This window comes from Triticum dicoccoides, chromosome 3A (genome assembly GCF_002162155.2).
Source record: "Triticum dicoccoides isolate Atlit2015 ecotype Zavitan chromosome 3A, WEW_v2.0, whole genome shotgun sequence".
NCBI classification, from domain to species: domain Eukaryota; kingdom Viridiplantae; phylum Streptophyta; class Magnoliopsida; order Poales; family Poaceae; genus Triticum; species Triticum dicoccoides.
Window position 1 is genome coordinate 10624245 of NC_041384.1, and position 19459 is coordinate 10643703.

The 19459-nt window shown below is 43.9% G+C and overlaps 1 protein-coding gene across 1 annotated transcript; it reads left to right on the plus strand.

Moving 5' to 3' along the window:
- Window positions 1-5051: 5051 nt before the first annotated feature.
- On the plus strand, window positions 5052-6011 carry LOC119270930 (germin-like protein 8-11). The gene is made up of 2 exons (XM_037552933.1): window positions 5052-5199; window positions 5332-6011. The coding sequence occupies exons 1-2, from the start codon at window positions 5082-5084 to the stop codon at window positions 5892-5894; spliced, it is 681 nt and encodes a 226-aa protein (XP_037408830.1). The 5' UTR covers window positions 5052-5081; the 3' UTR covers window positions 5895-6011.
- Window positions 6012-19459: the final 13448 nt, after the last annotated feature.

The following is a 19459-nucleotide window of genomic DNA, read 5'->3' on the forward strand; positions in this document are numbered from 1 at the left end:
CCGTCGACCGGCCTACGTCAAGCGCCAAGGAGAGGTCGCCGTCGACGTATAGCAACGCGACACGCAGAGTGGCAGGGACAACGATCTCAAGATGGCCATGGCGGCAGGGATCTAGGACGGGGGGCTCCGGCAGCGCGATTCAGTAATTGGGCGCTACGGGACGACCCGAATGGTCGAAGCAAGCCCTTTTATAGAAACGTCGGGCGGTGGAACGGTGACGCAACAGCAGCATCGGATTGGTCTGGAGACTTCCGGAGAGCGGGAGAGAATCAAGAAGAGAACCATGGACCAAAGAGCACAGCCACTTGACTCTACACAGGAAAAGACAAAAAACAAAAGGAACGAAGCGGTGGGCAGAAAAATCGCCAAGCGCACACGAAAGCATACCCCGCAAGGTCCCCAGTAAATAGCGTGTCACCACCTCATTGGTCTTGCTACCACTGTAAAAAAACTCGAAAAAAAAACAGATAAAAGAAACCTGGCTAGATTTAGTATATTTAGAATTAGAATATAGCTCGCCTGCAGTTGACACAGTTCACGGTTGACATGGTCTCTCTCTCTCTCTTGCAAAGCAGCCCATGTGTTCTAAAATTAATATTTCTGAAAACGCGGTTAAACTGGCTGGCCAGTTCTACGTATAAAGGGTAGTATGGACTTTTCACAAATTGTACTCACTTTTCTACGTATACACTATAGGCTCAGCCCATTTAGCTTTTTTAGTTTTAATCATCAAAAAAACAGATAAAAGAAACCTGGCTAGATTTAGTATATTTAGAATTAGAATATAGCTCGCCTGCAGTTGACACAGTTCACGGTTGACATGGTCTCTCTCTCTCTCTTGCAAAGCAGCCCATGTGTTCTAAAATTAATATTTCTGAAAACGCGGTTAAACTGGCTGGCCAGTTCTACGTATAAAGAATAGTATGGACTTTTCACAAATTGTACTAACTTTTCTACGTATACACTATAGGCTCACCCCATTTAGCTTTTGGACTCGAACTACAGCCCTCATGCACTACGTGTAACCGCACAAACCATCTGGGCTAGCACGTCTGATATGCTTACTAACCTTGTTTTCTTCTTCTTGTTTGAGAGACACAACGCCAAGAAAAAAAACACAGCACCTTCACTCTTTGGTTTATGTTTTTTTTTGCACGGTTTTTGTTACGGTTTCTAGTTTCCCTGTTTTGTTTATAAAAGACTAATATTTGTTTTTTTTAAAATTGTACATAAATTTCAGAAAAATGTTCATGCCTTTCAAACTTGCTCAGAATGTCAAAACACGAACAGTTTTTTTACAAAAGAACAAAATTTTAAACATGTACATTTTTTTAAAACAGTAATGAATTTGGAATTCCAGAAGAATATGAAAAAAAATGAATTCCGAAATTTTTTAATATATGAGAAACAGAAACAATAAACAGAATAAACGAAAAGTCAAAGAAGACGAAAAATGAACAAGAGCGAATATAAAAAGAGAAAAAAGAAAAAACATGGTTCACGACCTTCGAGAATGTCCCAAACCCGGAAAAAATGGCTGGGAAGCCGAGGTTCCCAAAACCAAGAAAACCTTTTGGGATGTATTTTGCATACTCATAATATGCAAGGCTTACTCCAGTAGACTAAATTCTTGTTTGCCTCCAGTTGTCTATGTTATCGCTTCACTCCATGTATGTTAATCATGCATGGTGCAATGCCATGATAACACAGAAAGTATTTCTAGAAGAAACTGAACACCTCTTAATGTAGCAAATAGCAAGGTTACTTCAGGTAAACTGATGTTCAGAACAATCATAAAAAAACATGGAGGGCATGATAAACATTGTTACATCCCTGTACTATCCTGATCTCACAGACTCAGGGAAGGTTTTGAATGCCACTTTACTTTTCACCATTACACTAAAACATCAAACAGGTAATTAGGACATGAATTTATAAGTATGCATATCACTAAGCAACACTCAAGCCCATACTGTAACTTCTTGAAACTGAATTACAAAAAGGAAGCAAATTGGAAGGGGTAGAAGTACAGAAGTCTGCCGTGTTTGAGTCGAACCATCCGTGAAAATTGGCCAATATACATGTCGCTCATTATACCATATACTGAGAGAGGAGCTCACGAGAGAGGGGCCATCAACAGCCACCGCAGTGAGAGGGAGAAGCCGTTGCGCCATGGGAGAAAAAGTAGCAGAGCCAACGCATGGTCAGGGGGAGAGGGAGTTGCGGTTGCAGCCAGGAAGAGAGATAAATTAGTAGTGGCAGATCGAGAGAGAAGCCAGGAGGGAGAGGAGCAGAGCCAGATCACAAAACAAATTGAAAGGAAGCAAGAAGAAGAATAGAGCCAGTGAGACTCACCACAGATTTTTTTTTGAGAAACAGCCACCGCACCGCAGGGCCTCCCCATCCCCTTCTCTATTTTTCCCGGCCCCAAATCCGGCCACCAATGGCTGTCTTCTGCACCGCCAACCGCCTGGATGCGGCCGGGCACGCGGCGGGACTGGCATGTCTGCCGTCGTCATCAATGGCGTTGCTATCGCAGGATGGGCACGGGCGGATGGCAGCAACATGACACCCAGGAGTGTTCATGAGTTACGGAGATGCAGAGACGCGAGGGGTGCGGCCGGCCCGCATCGGAAACCAAGGCAGCGGCAGCGGCAGGCAATCCACAGCCGTCGACCGGCCTACGTCAAGCGCCAAGGAGAGGTCGCCGTCGACGTATAGCAACGCGACACGCAAAGTGGCAGGGACAACGATCTCAAGATGGCCATGGCGGCAGGGATCTAGGACGGGGGGCTCCGGCAGCGCGATTCAGTAATTGGGCGCTACGGGACGACCCGAATGGTCGAAGCAAGCCCTTTTATAGAAACGTCGAAAATTGTTAAACCTAGCATGGTTGCCTACCATGGGCATGCCCATCCGGGTGCACCCTCCATTGAACATGGTCTAGTTTTGAAAAAAAATTAAATGACCCAAACTTTTGCAGGCAGGGGGCATGCCTGTGGTAAGGATGCATGCCAGGTTTCAACAATTTCCGACAAAATATGTAAGTTGCGACACGTCCTATCATTTAGTTGCCTTTTTTTAACCAAGAGAAGTCCAGAAAAGATCAAATTTGTCGAAAACCAAAACAACTTGGCATGGTGCATTTAATCGACCATATGAGATCATGGAAATATTTAGTGTGAGTTAATGGATGCCGCAAAAACATGCCCTCAAATGGACCCTTCTCGCTTACCTGAACAACCTTTGTTGAACATGATATATTTTTGGACATGCATGAAATGACCCCAACCTTTTCCAGTAGGCAGGCATGCCCATGGTAGGCATCCATGTCAGGTTTGAATGAATACATATGCATGTTGTGTCACGTTCGGCCATTTATAAGCCAGTTTTCATCAAGAAAACTCTAAAAATGCAAGAATTATCGAAAACATAAACAGCTTGACATGGTGCCTTGATTTAATCATAGAAGGAGGTGGGAAGGCCATTTGAAGGATGTTGAGAAACAATGTACCCTCAAGTAGAGTCTTCTAGCCAACCCGAACATCCTCCATTAAACATGGTCTACTTTTGAACACTCTTAAAATGACCCCAACCTTTTCAACCTGGTGGGCATGGCCATGGTAGTCATCCATGCCAGGTTTGAACGATTTCTGACACAATATGCAAGTTGTGACACGTTCGCCCATTTATCAGGCGTTTTTTACCGAGAAAACTTTGAAAAATGCAAAACTTGCGAAAAAGCAAAACAACTTGGCATGGTGCCTTGAATTGATCATACAAGGGGTCATACAAAGCATCAAAAAAATATGGGCCATTTCAAGCATGTCCGGAAATGACGTGCTCTTATATGGAACCATCTCGCCTACTCAAACACCTCTGTTGATCATGGTCTAAGTTTTTCTTTTTCCATCTTTTGTAGTGCGTCAAATATAACACTAAAAAAAGACTTTGGTTTTCCTTTTCAACCGGGCTGGTTTTTTCTTCGGTTTTTACATGGGTTTTTATATTATTTTGTTTTTCTTTTCTTTTATTGATTTTGAAAAAAGTTCATCAAAAAATCAAAATAAGTTTATCAATTTTGAAGGAAAGTTCATTGATTTGGGAAAAAATCACAAATTTGAAAAAAAAACATTGATTTAGAAACAAAGTTCGTCAATTTTATAAAAAAGTTCAACAATTTTCAAAAACAAATCGCCAATTTGCGAAATAGTTCACGAATTTGAGAAGAGAACTGATCAATTTTGGGGAAAAAAGTTCACTGATTTGGAAGAAAAATTCAAGAATTTGAAATTTTGTCGTCATTTTCGAAAAATCACTAATTATAAAAACTTCACGCATTTAAGAAACAGAAAAGAAAAAGAAAATACCAAACAGAAAATGTTCCGCTTTTCCAGTGGCCTATTTTAAGTATTAAAAAATATACACAACACCTGACATCCCGTTGTCGAGTTGGCTAGTGCGGGTGTACTAATTCCTGGAGGACCTAGGTTCGAATCCTGCAGGACATACAAATTTTTGCGGTTTCATAAAAAAAGAAGGCTGAATGGGCCAGCCCACGGCAGGGTGTGCAGGTCCGTTCATGTACAGCGTATACGTGTTTGTAAAAAAAAACAGCATATACATGAAGAGTTTATAAATTATGACTATCATGCCCTTACTTATGAAGAGGTATAGGCAAATCTGAGTCGTCCTTGTGTTTACCGAAGCAGAAGTCTATCTTCATCCTACGTCATGCATGACAGTGACACAGTATAAAGTGGTGTAATCCATACATCATAATTTATCACGCCAGACCAAGACAACGTCAGGTTAGTTTTCTAAGCTAGTAATACACCATACGTAGAAACTTCCTAAAATTGATCCATTCAAGCTATGTTTTGGTCCACGCACTCTACACCTGCTCCCTTAATTAAATTAATGACCATTTCTATCTGGCCACGCATGCTTACACATATGCGTTTTTGTTGACTGTTTCACAAAATCACCTAATCTTTCTTCTGCTATAAATACATAGCCTTCCCAAAGCCAACCCAACAACACAACGAAGCACCAAACACAGCTACTAGAAAGAAACTCAAATGGCCACCTCTTCCTATGTCCTTCTCTTCGCTCTTCTTGCGTTGGTCTCATGGCAGGCTATCGCTTCTGATCCGAGCCCCTTGCAAGACTTTTGTGTCGCAGACAACAGCTCACATGGTATGTCTTCTCAGCACTGGGTGAACATCAAGTACCTCTCATAGTTCTTTGATTATATTTAGTATCGTATTTAATCACAAACTATTGATGGACTCAACTGACGTACATATATATATGAACTCTGTTACGCAGTTCTAGTTAATGGGTTTGTATGTAAAGACCCAAAGGACGTGAAGGCCGAAGACTTTTTCTTGGCGGCCAAACTCGACACGCCGAGAGACACAAAGACGAACAAAGTTGGGTCCAATGTCACTTTGATCAATGTAATGCGGATTCCTGGCCTCAACACATTGGGCATCTCCCTGGCGCGCATCGACTATGCACCTCTAGGCGAGAACCCACCGCACACTCACCCGCGTGCCACTGAGATCCTCACCGTGCTTGAAGGGACCCTTTATGTCGGCTTTGTCACATCCAACCCAGAAAACAAGTTTTTGTCGAAGGTGCTTAACAAGGGTGACGTGTTTGTATTCCCAGAAGGTCTCATCCACTTCCAATTCAACCCTAACCCCTACAAACCAGCGGTGGCAATTGCTGCACTTAGCAGCCAGAACCCTGGGGCTATCACCATTGCCAACGCTGTGTTTGGGTCAAAACCGGCAATCTCAGACGATGTTCTTGCCAAGGCATTCCAAGTGGAGAAGAAGACTGTAGACTGGCTTCAGGCTCAGTTTTGGGCAGATAACCAGAACTAATGAAGTCTTGCATGGACAAACGTTGAAAATAGAATCGTCTTGGCTCATATACAATATATTTGTTTGTTTTATTGTACTAGCTTGTAAAACATTTATCCTCTATGGTTGAAATACTCGATTAAATAAACTGTTGGTCTAGTATTACATGGCACAAATTACTATTTCTAAGCATACTCTTAATGTATTTAAGTTATAACACATAATCAACGGTAGCTCAGGTGTGGTGACACTACAAAAAAAATACACTTTCGTGATGATACGTGTTTGTCACAGTAGGTCACGTTTTTTGTCATGCATGTACATCCATGACGATTTTATGACAGAATCAAGATAGTCATACCTGTGCTGTCGTAGAAGTGTTCCATGACATTACCAAAGTTATCATCACGGAAGTGTGCACTTCCATGACGATAAATTGCGCGTCATAAAAGTGCTTTCATCAAGGGTGACCGACACGTGGCATCCACCATAACGGAACGCCGTTAAGCTATCGAGTCGGGTTTTGGATCCAATAACCCGTTAACAGCCCCGACCAATGGGGATTTTCCACGTGTAAAATCATCATTGGCTGGAGGAAACACGTGTCGGCTCATCGTTGGGACAGATGTCATCCACTCATTGGACAGAAGGCGCCTATGATACGTTGACACGTGGCACGGCCCAACAGAGGCCCATTCCTGTGAAAAGACCGGCCCGTTTGACTTGGTCAAAAGGTGGCGGGCCGGCCCATGGAAAGCCTATTAACGGCCTATTCGCATATAGCCCATTTACAGCTCGCTAACCCAAGGCCCATTACGCCCTATCCGAATTAGGCCCAGTAGCATCATCTGGGCCATCCAATATGATTCCAGCCCGTTTTCACTTCTGGCCCATGACGTCTTTCGGCCAATATGAGGCCCTATGTAACTCTTGGCCTATTAACAGCCTGTGGTGAAACTGCCCCGTAATGAACAGTGTATCATTTTACACCCTGTAATGGCCCGTGGTGAAATTGGCCCGTAATGAACAGTGTATCACTTTATACCCATTAACGGCTCGTTATTCCGTTGGGCCGTTTCCAGCCCATGTTATCTTTCGGCCTTCTCAGAGCCCATTTATTCTTGGGCTCATTTCCAGCATTCGTTTACTTACGGCCCATTACTGTCATTTTCTGCTTGTGGGCCAAATTCAGCCCGTGGTTACAGTCGGCCCGTTTGTGGTCCGTTAATACGTTGGGCCGTTTTCATAGCGTCATCAAATACGGCCTATTAATGATGGCCCGTTATGGCCGGCCCATGAACGGACGATTCCAACTCTAGCCCGTCTACGGCCATAATGCGACATTTTATTGGCCCATGTTTGGCCAATTGATCATACGGCCCGTATAAGGCCCATTGATGATACAACCCATAGACGGCCCATTGTTTCTACGGCCTGTAGAAGGCCTACTATTTCTACGGCCCGTAGAAGGCCCACTGTTTCTACGGTCCGTAGGAGGCCCAGTGTCACTACAGTAAATATTAGCCCATGGTTATTGTGGCCTAGTTTTAAAAAATAGGTTATTTCAACCACTAGTAAACCGCGGAAAAAGAACTGCACTGACTACAAGCAAACAAATAAACAAGACAACAAGAAAATAAATAAGCAAGCAACTTATGCTAGGCTATCATGGCTATTACACATATTACATCCACTGGGCATCAAAGTTCGCCACCAGTGCAAATATAGGGAACAAAGCAGCATATAAACGCCGCAGCAAAACAAGTCCAGAATTGAAACCACTTCAGAAGAGTTCAAGAAACAATATCCTGGGTACCCATAATGCTGGCAAGATGCTTAGCAAGCTTATTAAATTTCTCTTGTTTGGCGCTTAAATCCTTCAGCGCTTGCTGTTGCACAAGAAAGTACGCATCTGAATTCTGCTGGGACTTCCTCAGTCCTTCGGCTTCTTGCCGCAGCACAGCTGACTGATGCCTTTCAGCTTGTAGCTAAGACTGAAGAAGCCGAAGTGATTCAGGAAGCGAGTTTGAAGAGCTTGTGCCAGCGGTACTGGCCAGTAACTCAAACACTACATCAACGCAGGACTATGGGGTTTTCTCACTGTCTACAAGATCGTTTTTATCACCTTTCTTGGAGACCAACAGGGTTGTCGCACTATCTTAAACCTTATCTGCATTACTTTCTCTACCATTGCATAGTGGGGTGCTCTTCTCCAATATTTTGTTTGCATACTACAAGAGAAACAAGCAGACACATCACAGGTTTAGCTTGTAGTATACGAAACTCATTTTGGTAAACCGGTTCAGTAGTAAGGTGGACAGGATAACAGCATAAAACAAACATATATCTATGTACTATGGTCACTGTATTGTCCATATCATTCTAGTTTATGTTCCCTAATCAAGATAGAGACACAGTTTAACTCATTTATTTTTAAGACACAGCAGCATAGACAGAATATAAGTGTGAGAAACTACACAGCATTGGCAGCACTTGTAATGTGCATCACATGAGAACATAACTGTTTATACAACTTAAACTGAAATCAACATAGAGCAAGAAGTTAGAACAACAAACCAGTTAAAGAAATAGGTTTAAAATATACCTGTTGCGCCATTGGAGTTTCAATTGGATCCTTCAAATTCGAAAGTAGTTGGTATGAGTAAATACAGTGATGCAACAGCAAAGGAGTATGGACCATAGCTATGGAATTTGACCTGAGAACAGTTGCTCTTCTGCTTTAAACATGGAGTTTGGGTTAGCTGTGGTGGTCTTTGTGCTTTGGGCACTGCAGTAGCTTTACAAACTGCTCGTGTGGGGGTACTCTGTGGTGGACATGGTGCTTTGTCAACTATAAGTGGGTTACTATCTGCTGGGGTTGCGGTTAGATGGGTTGTAGCTGGTTCTCTGCCCAACGGTGTAAGTGTACAATCTGGAAGAGTCTCGATTATGTGTGGTGGGGCTAGTTTGTGGGCCAGTACAACCATGGTTCTATCTGCATCGACGGGTAGCACTGTCTTTTGTGAAGAACGGGTCTTTGCTCCCTTAGATACTGCCATCACCCCCTCCAATTCAAATGGCCGATAAACAAGAAAAGAAATTGAACGTACAGACATTGTATGATAGACAGATGTGGTAATTCACATATATGTTGTCTAACCAAACAGGACAGCATGACACAATTTCACATATATGATGCCAAACTAAACAGGATAGCATGACACAGTTTCAGATATATGATGGATAACTTAACAGGATATAATGGCATAATTCAACATATGACGAGTACCTAAACAGGATGACATGACAAAACTATATGATGTCTTTCTAAAATAGGTTGGGATGAAATAATTCACATACATGTTGTCTAAGTATACAGGATGGCATGATATAATTGACATAATTGATTCATATACTAAGCAGCTGGCACTCGCATGTATGATCTCTAAACTAAGCAGATAGAATTCAATATTGTGCATATGATGTCTAAACTAAGCAATGCAAGACACCATATGCATCATATGAGAAATATAAACATTGCAACTTAGAGTATACACCTCAGGTGGGATATAGGACTGGTTATCTGTCTCTGTATCCTCCTCTGAGGAGCTCCCTGTAACCATCAAGATATATGCTTCAACAGGTACCATTGCCTGCTCTGAAGACCTTGTTTTCACTCCAGATTTTTCCATAACCGGCTCAAATGGCTGATACACATGAAGAGTAGTTCAATATACACAGATTGTCGACAAATGGAATACATAATGAAAAAAAGATGGCATGAGATAATTCACATATATGATTCCTGGCTCCATGGCGGTGCATAATTCACATATATGATAACTGGCTGAAAAACATGGCACTACATAATTCACATATCTGATATAGAAAGCAAACAAGAGGCATTCACACAAAGCATGTCTAATCTAAGCAGATGGCATGGCAATGCAAGACACCATATGCATGATATGAGCAATATAACCCAGTCAAGTTAGATCATGCACCTCGGGGGGGGGGGGAATACGACTGGTCATCTCTCTCTGAATCCTCCTCTGAGGAGCTATCTGTAACCAGCAAGAAATCTGCATCGACAGGTAGCACTGACTGCTCAGAAGACCTTGTTTTCACTCCAGATTTTCCCATGACCGACTCAAATGGCTGATGCACAGGAAGAGTAGATGAATGTATAAACATTGTTGACAAATGGAATACATTATGGAAAAAAAATGGCACGATACAATTCATATATACGATGACTGACTAAGCAGGATGGCATTGCATGATTCACGTATATGATGCCTGGTTAAAGAAGATGGCATTGCATAATTCCCATATACTCCCTCCATTCCTAAATATTTGTCTTTTTAGAGATTTCAAATGGACTACCACATACGGATGTATATAGACATATTTTAGAGTGTAGATTCACTCACTTTGTTCCGTATGTAGTCACTTGTTGAAATCTCTAAAAAGACAAATATTTAGGAATGGTGGGAGTATGATATAGAAACCAAGCAGGTGGCATTCACACAAAGCAAATCTAAACTAAGCTGATGACATATAAGATGTATAATGTAAGCAATGCAAGGCGCCATATGCATGATATGACCAACATCAGCATGCCAGGTTAGAGAAAACACCTCAGGTGGTAAACAGGCATGGTCGGCTCCTTCTGAATCTCCATCTGAACTGTTATCTTCCTCTGGAATACAATCTGGAAATGCAGGAGGGGGGCCACTTCGCCCACCATGGAGCAGCGTCTGCACGACATTATATTCGCACGCAACAGTCTTCTCTTTTTCTCTACATGTTCAGTACGATTGTGTACAATATCCGACATGCATAATAAAAAAATAGTTAGATTTTGTAAGGCCAAAGGGGTGCATGCAAAAATCAAGACTGATGGTAGCAAACGAGTGGATGGATCCAAAACTAATGATAGCAGGTAGATTATAGCTTCAGTTTAAAAAGATAGACAATGGATCATCTATTGTTTGTTGCCCACCCAACATGAACCACATAGAAGACCCAGATGAACCAGATAGTAGATAGATACTATTCGTTGCTGGCTCGATATGAGACCCATGGGCAATTCAAAACTCAAGATTGAATGATAAAGTAGCAGGTAATAATAACCAATGTATAATGTAAGCAAACATGAAAGAATGTGACCTCTCTTCCAGAACTGTGTAGTCCTCAGGTTCATCTACTCAGTCGATGATGGTAATGCAGTTGGCGTGGCTACCGGCAATGGGGAAGATGATCTAAGGCAGCGAAAGGAAGTCTGCAGGGGGATCTCTGCTGCAGTGAACGCTTCTGTCGATGGTGCACCTTAGGTGGGGTGGATGACGGCACGGCAGGAGCAGGACATAACACACAGAGTTTTCTTTGACGCCTATCTGAAAAGGAAGTAAATCTATAAGGGTTCCTTAGAATTGGAGGATTCTATAAACGCAGGGACAGGAAAAACACAGGAATATGATAGGAATGCACGTGCAAAACAGAGCATTTGGAAATATAGGATTTTAGTCAACCTGGGTGTTTGGATCACATGAATTGGAAGAACAGAGGAATGGAGAAACAAAGTGATGCGACGAGTGTACAACCTCTTTGGCATAGCCTTGTGGACCTCAGCATCATTGGGTTGGACGTGGAGGATGGTGATGATGCTGGTGTGACTGTCGGAGGCGGGGAAGAAGATCTGAGGCCTCTGGAAACGGCGCCGAGGTTACTGCTCCGCTGTGATGGATGGTTCCATCGTTGGAGCAGCTCCGCTAAGGTGTACGGCGACAAGGCTGAAGCATGCCAAGACAGACAATGTTAATCTGAAGTGAGACCCTAATATCATCTGCAATAGATGATGTAAAATACATCACCAAAAAGTGCTAGATGTAAAACGCATCAGCCGCGCCACGGCCGCTCCGACAGATGCTATAAGTATTGTTTACTCTGAACTTAACTGAAGAAAATGAACTTCACAGTCGAAACTGAATTTTACTGTCGAAACTGATTGAAAAAGTAATAGAGCATTGCAATAGATGTTTAGGGCATTCGAGCACTAGTAGCAGAGAAGCAGTGATCTAAATCAGCAGACACTCGAGCAGGGAACACACTAGCAGAGAGCAAGTCGTGTAGTAGCACCACGAGCGAGTGCTAAAGCAGCAACTCCTGTAGCTGCCGGAGGTCGTGCAGCAGCAGCAGCGCAAGCGAGAGCAAGAGCAGAGCAGCAGCACGAACGAAAGTAGGAGTAGTGCAGCAGCGCGACCGACAACAAGAACAGAGCCGCAGTGCGAGCGAGAGCCGGAGCAGCTGCAGCTAGTGCCGTTGTGGAGTCGCCGCCGAGGAAGCAACGACATGGGGGAGAGACGCCGTGGATGATGTGGCTGGCGACGGCGCCGTTGATAGAGACACGACATGTCTGCTCGGTATCGAGCACCGGCAGCCCCGTGAGATCGAATAAAAGATAAAATGCAGCGGTGAGTGCAGAACCTCCTTGGTGGCGCCGAGTTGGCCTCGACTTCATCGAGGAATTGGTGAGGGTGCTGCGGTTTCGGTGGGGCAGGTCAAGACGGCACTATGGGGATTGTGGTGGCGCGATAGACGAGGCGAACGTCGGGGCAGCTCCTTGGAGGTGGAGGACGGGGTGGCTGATCCGGCGGGACGACGAGATCGACAACGGATCCTCATCCGGTGCGGTGGATGAGGGATGACGAGCTGTTGCGGTGGACGACATAGTCGGGGAAGAGTCTCCGGCTGGGCGGCGGTCGGGAGGCCGACGGAGGAGCGTGGGGTTTCGCGGGTTTTGGCGGCCTCGGTGTACGAATGGGGGGGGCGAAGGGGGAGGGGGAGCCAAGCTTAGGGACGCGCTTGTCCGAAATGTAGGGTAAGTTACCAGCGTACCCCCACCGGTTTTGGCATCGTGACGTGGAGCTTCATTTCCGGCTGAGGGGTAGAAGGGGGATTTCGCGTGTCTAGGCTGCGGGAGCGATTTCGGATGAGGAGGGAGTTCTCGCGCGCGTCCAAATTTCAGGATAACAAGGCGTGGCGCGGGTTGAAGAAGCGGGAGTTTCAAAGCAGGTGAGACAAAAGATACTCGAGCTTGAAAATTTCGGGATAACAAGGTGCGGATTCCTTATTCGGCAGAACAAACTTAAGTGTAAAAAAACAATTCATACAAGACACAAGAGAGTCATGTCCCCTTTTACTATATCGCTATAGATGCCATTGAAAAAACTACAAGAAAAATGTAAAAAAAATCGAGAGAACAAGATTACCCTGCACAGTACCAAATCGATTCGCACTTCCCTCAACAACAACAAAAAACAAATCAATTCCCACCAAAGAAAGAGTAATGTCCCTTTTTATATGATTACAGATGCCATGATCTCGAATTTCAATTTTTGAATCCACGTTATGTTGAATTCGAATATATCGTTAGGTGACCTTGCAGTTTATAATTGATGTAGTCGTACATTTTGATCTTCCATCATATATGAACATTTTACTACACCATGTGAACATATATATTGTCGTCTACCATATGGACTAAATTTGAATTAATTTTCCTTATTTGAATACGATTGTTGTCAAGTTATACAATAATTTAAATATATCTTGATAACAAAAAACATACATATAGCAGTAATCATATTTCACTACGAACTACATGTACCATACGCTCTCCAATTCAAATATTTGTATCCATTTTATGTTGAATTCAAATCATAGTACATTATTGGTCTATGTAGCGAGATGTTTGGGATAATCTAAACCCTGTTTTTATACGTATAATTTTTGGCTGAATTGGGACAAGTTTTGGTATAAGCCTCTTGCAAAACCGGAGATTCTCTCAACAAGCCTCGTGGTTCCGAGAGGGAACGTGTCACCTTTGTGTGCGAAACAATATACGCTGCCTCCCCCTGATTTTATTTACAGAGGCAACATAGAACTATATGAGTGCCCTGTTAAATTTTGGAATTATTTCAGGTTCATTTGGCCTTTTCATACATTAATTGAGTTTCTGGACTTTTAATGTGCATAATCTAAATATGAATTGCATGCACATGCTCCGGTGCACCAAAGTGGGTTGAAAAATCACATGTGTGTCCTTGGTTGAATTTCTAGGTCCCATGGAAGAAATGAGAATGGAATTCAAACATTTGGGCGTCATGACTCGGCCGAGAACATCAAGAAACTTTGAATTTAAATTCATGTAAATCCAAAACTCGCCTGGAAATCATGAAACTTGGCATGGTGTCATGTCATGGCACTAACATGTTGTGGTAAAAAAATGGGCCAATTTGGAAGGTCGTGGTTCTAAGAGGGAACGTGCCACCTTTGAGTGTGAAACGATATACGCTGCCCGCCCCTCGAGTTTCTTAACAAAGGCAACATAGAACTACATTAGTGCCCTGTTAAATTTTGGAATTATTCTGGGTTCGTTTGTCGTTTTTTATACATTAATTGAGTTTCTGGTCATTTAATGTATATAAGTCAAATTTGAACTACAAGCACATGCTCTCGTGCACCAAAGTTGGTTGAAAAATCACATTTGTGTCCTCGGGTGAATCTCTAGGTCCCATGCAAGAAATGAGAATAAAACTAAAACATCTGGGCATCGTGGCTCGGCCGAGAACATTGAGAAACTTGGTTTTAAAATTTTTGTAAATCCAAAACACGTCTGAAAATCATGAAACTTGGCATGGATGTCATGTCATGGTACTACCATGTTGTGATAAAAAAAATTGGCCGAATAGGAACAGATTTTGGTATAAGCTTCTTGCAAACCGAAGCTTCTCTCGAGAAGGCTCGTGGTTCTGAGAGTGAACGTGGCACCTTTGAGTGCGAAACGATATACGTTGTCCCCCTTGAGTTTATTTACAAAGGCAACATAGAACTACATGAGTGCCCTGTTAAATTTTGGAATTATTCCGGCTTAGTTTGGCCTTATTTACACATTAATTGATTTTTTGGTCATTTAATGTGCATAATTCAAATTTGAACTACAAGCACATGCTCCCGTGCACCAAAGTTGGTTGAAAAATCACATTTGTGTCCTCGGGTGAATTTCTACTCTCTCCTTCCATCTATATAGGTCCTAATGCATTTTTTGAGGCTAACTTTGACCAAATGTTAGAGCAATAATATATGGCATGCAACTTACACAAAGCATATCTTCAAATTTGTATGTCAAAGGAGCTTCCAATAATATAATTTTCATAGTATACATGTCATGTGCTATTAATCTTGTCAATAGTCAAAGGCTGTCTTGAAAAACACATTAGGCCCTATATAGATGGAAGGAGGGAGTAGGTCCCATGCGAAAAATGAGAATAAAATTTAAACATCTGGGCATCGTGGCTCGGTCGAGAACATTTAGAAACTTGGTTTTAAAATCATGAAACTTGGCATGGTGTCATGTCATGGTAGTACCATGCCGTGGTAAAAAAATTGGCCGAATAGGAACAAATTTTGGTATAAGCTTCTTGCAAATTGGAGCTTCTCTCAAGAAGGCTCGTGGTTCTGGGAGGGAACGTGTCACCTTTGTGTGCACAATTCAAATTTGAAATACAAGCACATGTTCCAGTGCACCAAAGTAGGTTGAAAAATCACATGTGTGTCCTCGGGTAAATTTCTAGGTTCCTTGCAAGAAATGGGAATGAAATTCAAAATTCTGGGCATCGTGTCTGGGTTGGAAACATTGAGAAACTTAGTTTTTTAATCCTGTAAATCCAAAACACGCATGAAAATAATGAAACTTGGCTTGGTGCCATGACATGGCACCAACATGTTGTGGTAAATTTGCAGTCCGATTTGCGAAGGCGCACACATTAACAATCAACAAAGTCATTTTGGAACAAGTGCTGTCACGTTACAATCGGAAACACAAGTATTATTGAAACCGTGGGCGTTCTACTTACTAGTACCATTTACGTGCCGCCACGCGTCTCCATTTTTTATTAGCTAGGAGGCGCCGTGCAAGGTAGCTATTTGAGTACAAGAGGCATGCGATCAGACCCCTGCGCGTGCTTATCGGGAGGAGAGCCCTTTGACCTCCATCTTCCGTCCACCTCTCTCCCAAGGTCTCCATTAATGGCGTCCGAGCCTCTGTTTAATGGCGTGGCTATGTCTCACTTGACTGAGATTTAAGAGAGAAAAAAGAAAATCTGAAAGCACGGATCTTGATGTAAGATCCGACGGACCTATATAGCATCTACTGCGACTTATAACAAGACTGATGAATATATAAGGACGATTAATTTTTTTGATCAAAGAAGGGCTTGCCCCTTCCAATTTTCATTACTGAAAACCACCACAATTCACAAGAAGTTCAGCACAACTCCAGCCTAACACGAAGGACTAAAAGCTACCAGATTGAAATCGCAACATCCCAAGAGGCCAACAAAGGTCAAACATCCGCGCTAGAACCCAACATTTCTAGTGCACAACCATCTCTCGACTTGGGTCGGGGTATTACAAAGCTTTACCGTCACATATTTTATACTACTTCAAGGTGCATTAAATCAACACATGCAAGTATCAAAAGGAGAGTCACGTCATGCATGCATGTGTTGTAATTAATGCATCGGTAAACGCAAATTATTGAAATATATCGAGTGCAGTGCTTTGATGTGTCGCGTCAACTCGTACATCAACGAGAAGTTTGATTATCCTCTCCCTCGCAGACTTAACTGCACCTGCCTTTGGCTGTATGACAGGTTGGCCACACACCTGTCGGGCCCACCTGTCATACACGCAAAGGCAGGAGCGTCCCTCCCTCGCCCATGAGCGTGGTGGCTGGCAAGACTAGGAGAAGCTTTCGCTACACGCTCTCCCTCCCGCACGCGGTGGACATGTAGCAGTTCAATCGGTGTCAGATGGCCAGAAGCGTATTGTAGTACTCCTCCAGTGCAGTAGTACTCCATCATTGTTCGACTTCCTAAAGAGGCGAAGAGCCAAGCGCAGCCAGGACGCTCGTGTGGCAGTTTCATGTGTAGAGTTGTCTAGGATAGCGTGTACCGTGCCTGTAAGCTTAAAATCGTCGGGGTCGGCTCCATGCTATGTGGCCGTCTCGAAGTTTTAAAAAAAATAATTAAAATATTCTTCTGGCCCTACCTGACACCCTGGTGATTGTAGTTTGCACGCTCATCTGGTCAAGACAGGAATATATTTTTTAATTTGTTTTTTTTTGCAAAAAGGGGGGACTTCCCGGCCTCTGCATCAGAACGATGCATATGGCCACATATATTTTAATTTGTGGTGGGTAAATATTAGAGGTTGCAGCAAATATATTGTACACTGCGGGTCTTTCAGCCAAGTTTAGAGGCAAGCATGTGGGGCCAGTGCTATGATGTGTCGCGTCAACTCGTACAACGAGGAGAAGCTTGATTTTACTACACGCCTTCTCCCTCACCCATGCACGCGGTTGCTCGCAAATGAGGACATGCTTTTGCTTAGTAGTACTTCTACAACAAGCTATCCGTCCCGCTCGCGGTGGACGGACATGCAGTAGTGGATTCGACATTGTAGAAGCAGTAGTAGTAACATCATTGTTCGTCTTCTCGAAGAGGCGAAGAGCCAAGTGCAAACCGAACGTTGCAGTTGCGAACATTGGAGCACGCATATAGCCAGGCTCTTGCATGAGACAAAATTTCTATGTGAGCCCACTATTGTACTAGTACGTACAACTACTTGCTAGTATAGCCCTATAAACCAGAAAGGAGTATTTGCCCTTCTAGAGATTTCAACAAGTGACTAGACTACACCGAGACGGAGTACATATGGAGCAAAATGAGTGAATCTGCACTGTAAATAAACACGTACTAGTTCTATCGTTTTCCTCTCCGAGGTGCACAATATTGAGTATACTGACTAGTCTCTTTTTGAAACGCATTTACGTTTTTTTACACAGTACAGACGCAAGCGCTCATATACACACGCATATGCTTACCCCTATGAACGCACACACGCACGGCACTATCATCTTGAAATTTACGAAGTCACCATAGGCACCTCGTCGTCGACGGGTCCATAGGTGCTTGAATGCCAAGGAGGGAGAGGGTAGCGGTTCCCGAGACGTTGAACGGTCAATGATGCATCCTCAATTACATGCAGAGGGCATTAATTGGAGAAGCAGAATAGAGCCGGCATGATGTGAATGCAACAGAGTTTGGACTCTCATATAATAAAGGCGCCCCGCCACTCCAATCCATCTACTCCCAAGTCTCTGCGCAACACTGCTCACTCCAATCCAAGACCAAGTGACTAGAAGCCACAAACACCTACGGAGGCGATGGACGCGAGCGGCAGTCGGATGTGCCAAATCATCCAAGGCGCCGGCCTGCGGCCCCACACCGCGCAACGTTTGTAGACGGTGCCGGTGACCGCAGGCATCGTAGGCGTCGCCGACACCGGCTTCGCCTCTCGCATGGACGACATGATGGTCAACTTCATCCGCAAGTTCACCGCCGACAAGAAGCGCGCGGACGACCTTGCCGTACTGCTCCAGCCCACGCGCCCAGGCTCCTCATTGCCTGCCACCCTCATCGGCCTCCATGGTGACGAACTCTTTCAAGCCCTGGTGGCCCTGCAGGTGCCGGAGGTCGCGACGAAGAATGTGCACCTCGAGGCCGCGCTCGCCGCGCAGCGCCTCGCCATGCAAGAAACCGTCGACCTGCACATCCACGTCTACGAGGAAATCGTCTACATAGGCCACTACAAGGCAAGCGAGGACAGAAAGATGTTGGCCTTCTTCCAGCGGCTGGAATCTTTGGACGCCATTGTTCAAAAGCACGTCGACCTGGCCACGAAAGCCACTGCTACTTAGGCGTCGTTCGGTGGGCCGGCGCCCTGAGTCGAGGAGGTGGACGTCGTTGATGGATGCATCTCTTCTTCGTGCCTCCTGTAACCAGCACTGCATTGCCTCATGGCCTTAATGTTTTCTTAGTATAGTACTCCCTCCGTTCCCAAATATAAGTCTTTCTAAAGATTCCAGCAAGTGACTACTACATACAGAGCAAAATGAGTGAATCTACACTCTAAACTATGTCTACATACATTTGTATGATGTATTCCATTTGAAATAGTATCTAAAAAGGCTTATATTTATGAACGGAGGGAGTATATGGCATTTTTATTCCAGTCGTAACGTTTTCACTGTGAGGTGGGGCCGCAGTTGAGCAAACCCACCCCGCCCACCGGGCGTCGGCCGAGTTTAGAATTAGAAGAGAGAAACGAGGGAGGAGAGCTAGCTGTAGCACGGACGCTGTTGTCAGATGGGACTCGTGTTTATAGAATAGGAGTACTGAGCACTCGTGCCTCTCTTTTTTTGAGGGAAAAATTAGTCATATGTCTAGTACCACTAGTTGGGTGCGTGCGACCTATAGCTGTCATCACAATAGGTCTCCTTTTCGAACTGCGGCTACACTTCACAGTACACATTATTTCATTCATTTATCCTCCTATATGTACTCCTAGGCTATTTCCACGTGCTCCCGTTCGCCGACATGTGAGACATAGAGCATCTGGGTCGTAGTGCATGCATGACTCGGAGCATATGTCGGGGTACTTTACATTTCAGACCTCAC

Excerpts from the sequence above, each read along its gene's own strand:
- LOC119270930 (XM_037552933.1), top strand. The coding sequence starts at position 5,082 with ATGGCCACCTCTTCCTATGTCCTTCTCTTCGCTCTTCTTGCGTTGGTC. Across the intron at positions 5,200-5,331 it reads CGCAGACAACAGCTCACATG|TTCTAGTTAATGGGTTTGTA; the intron begins GTATGTCTTCTC and ends TCTGTTACGCAG.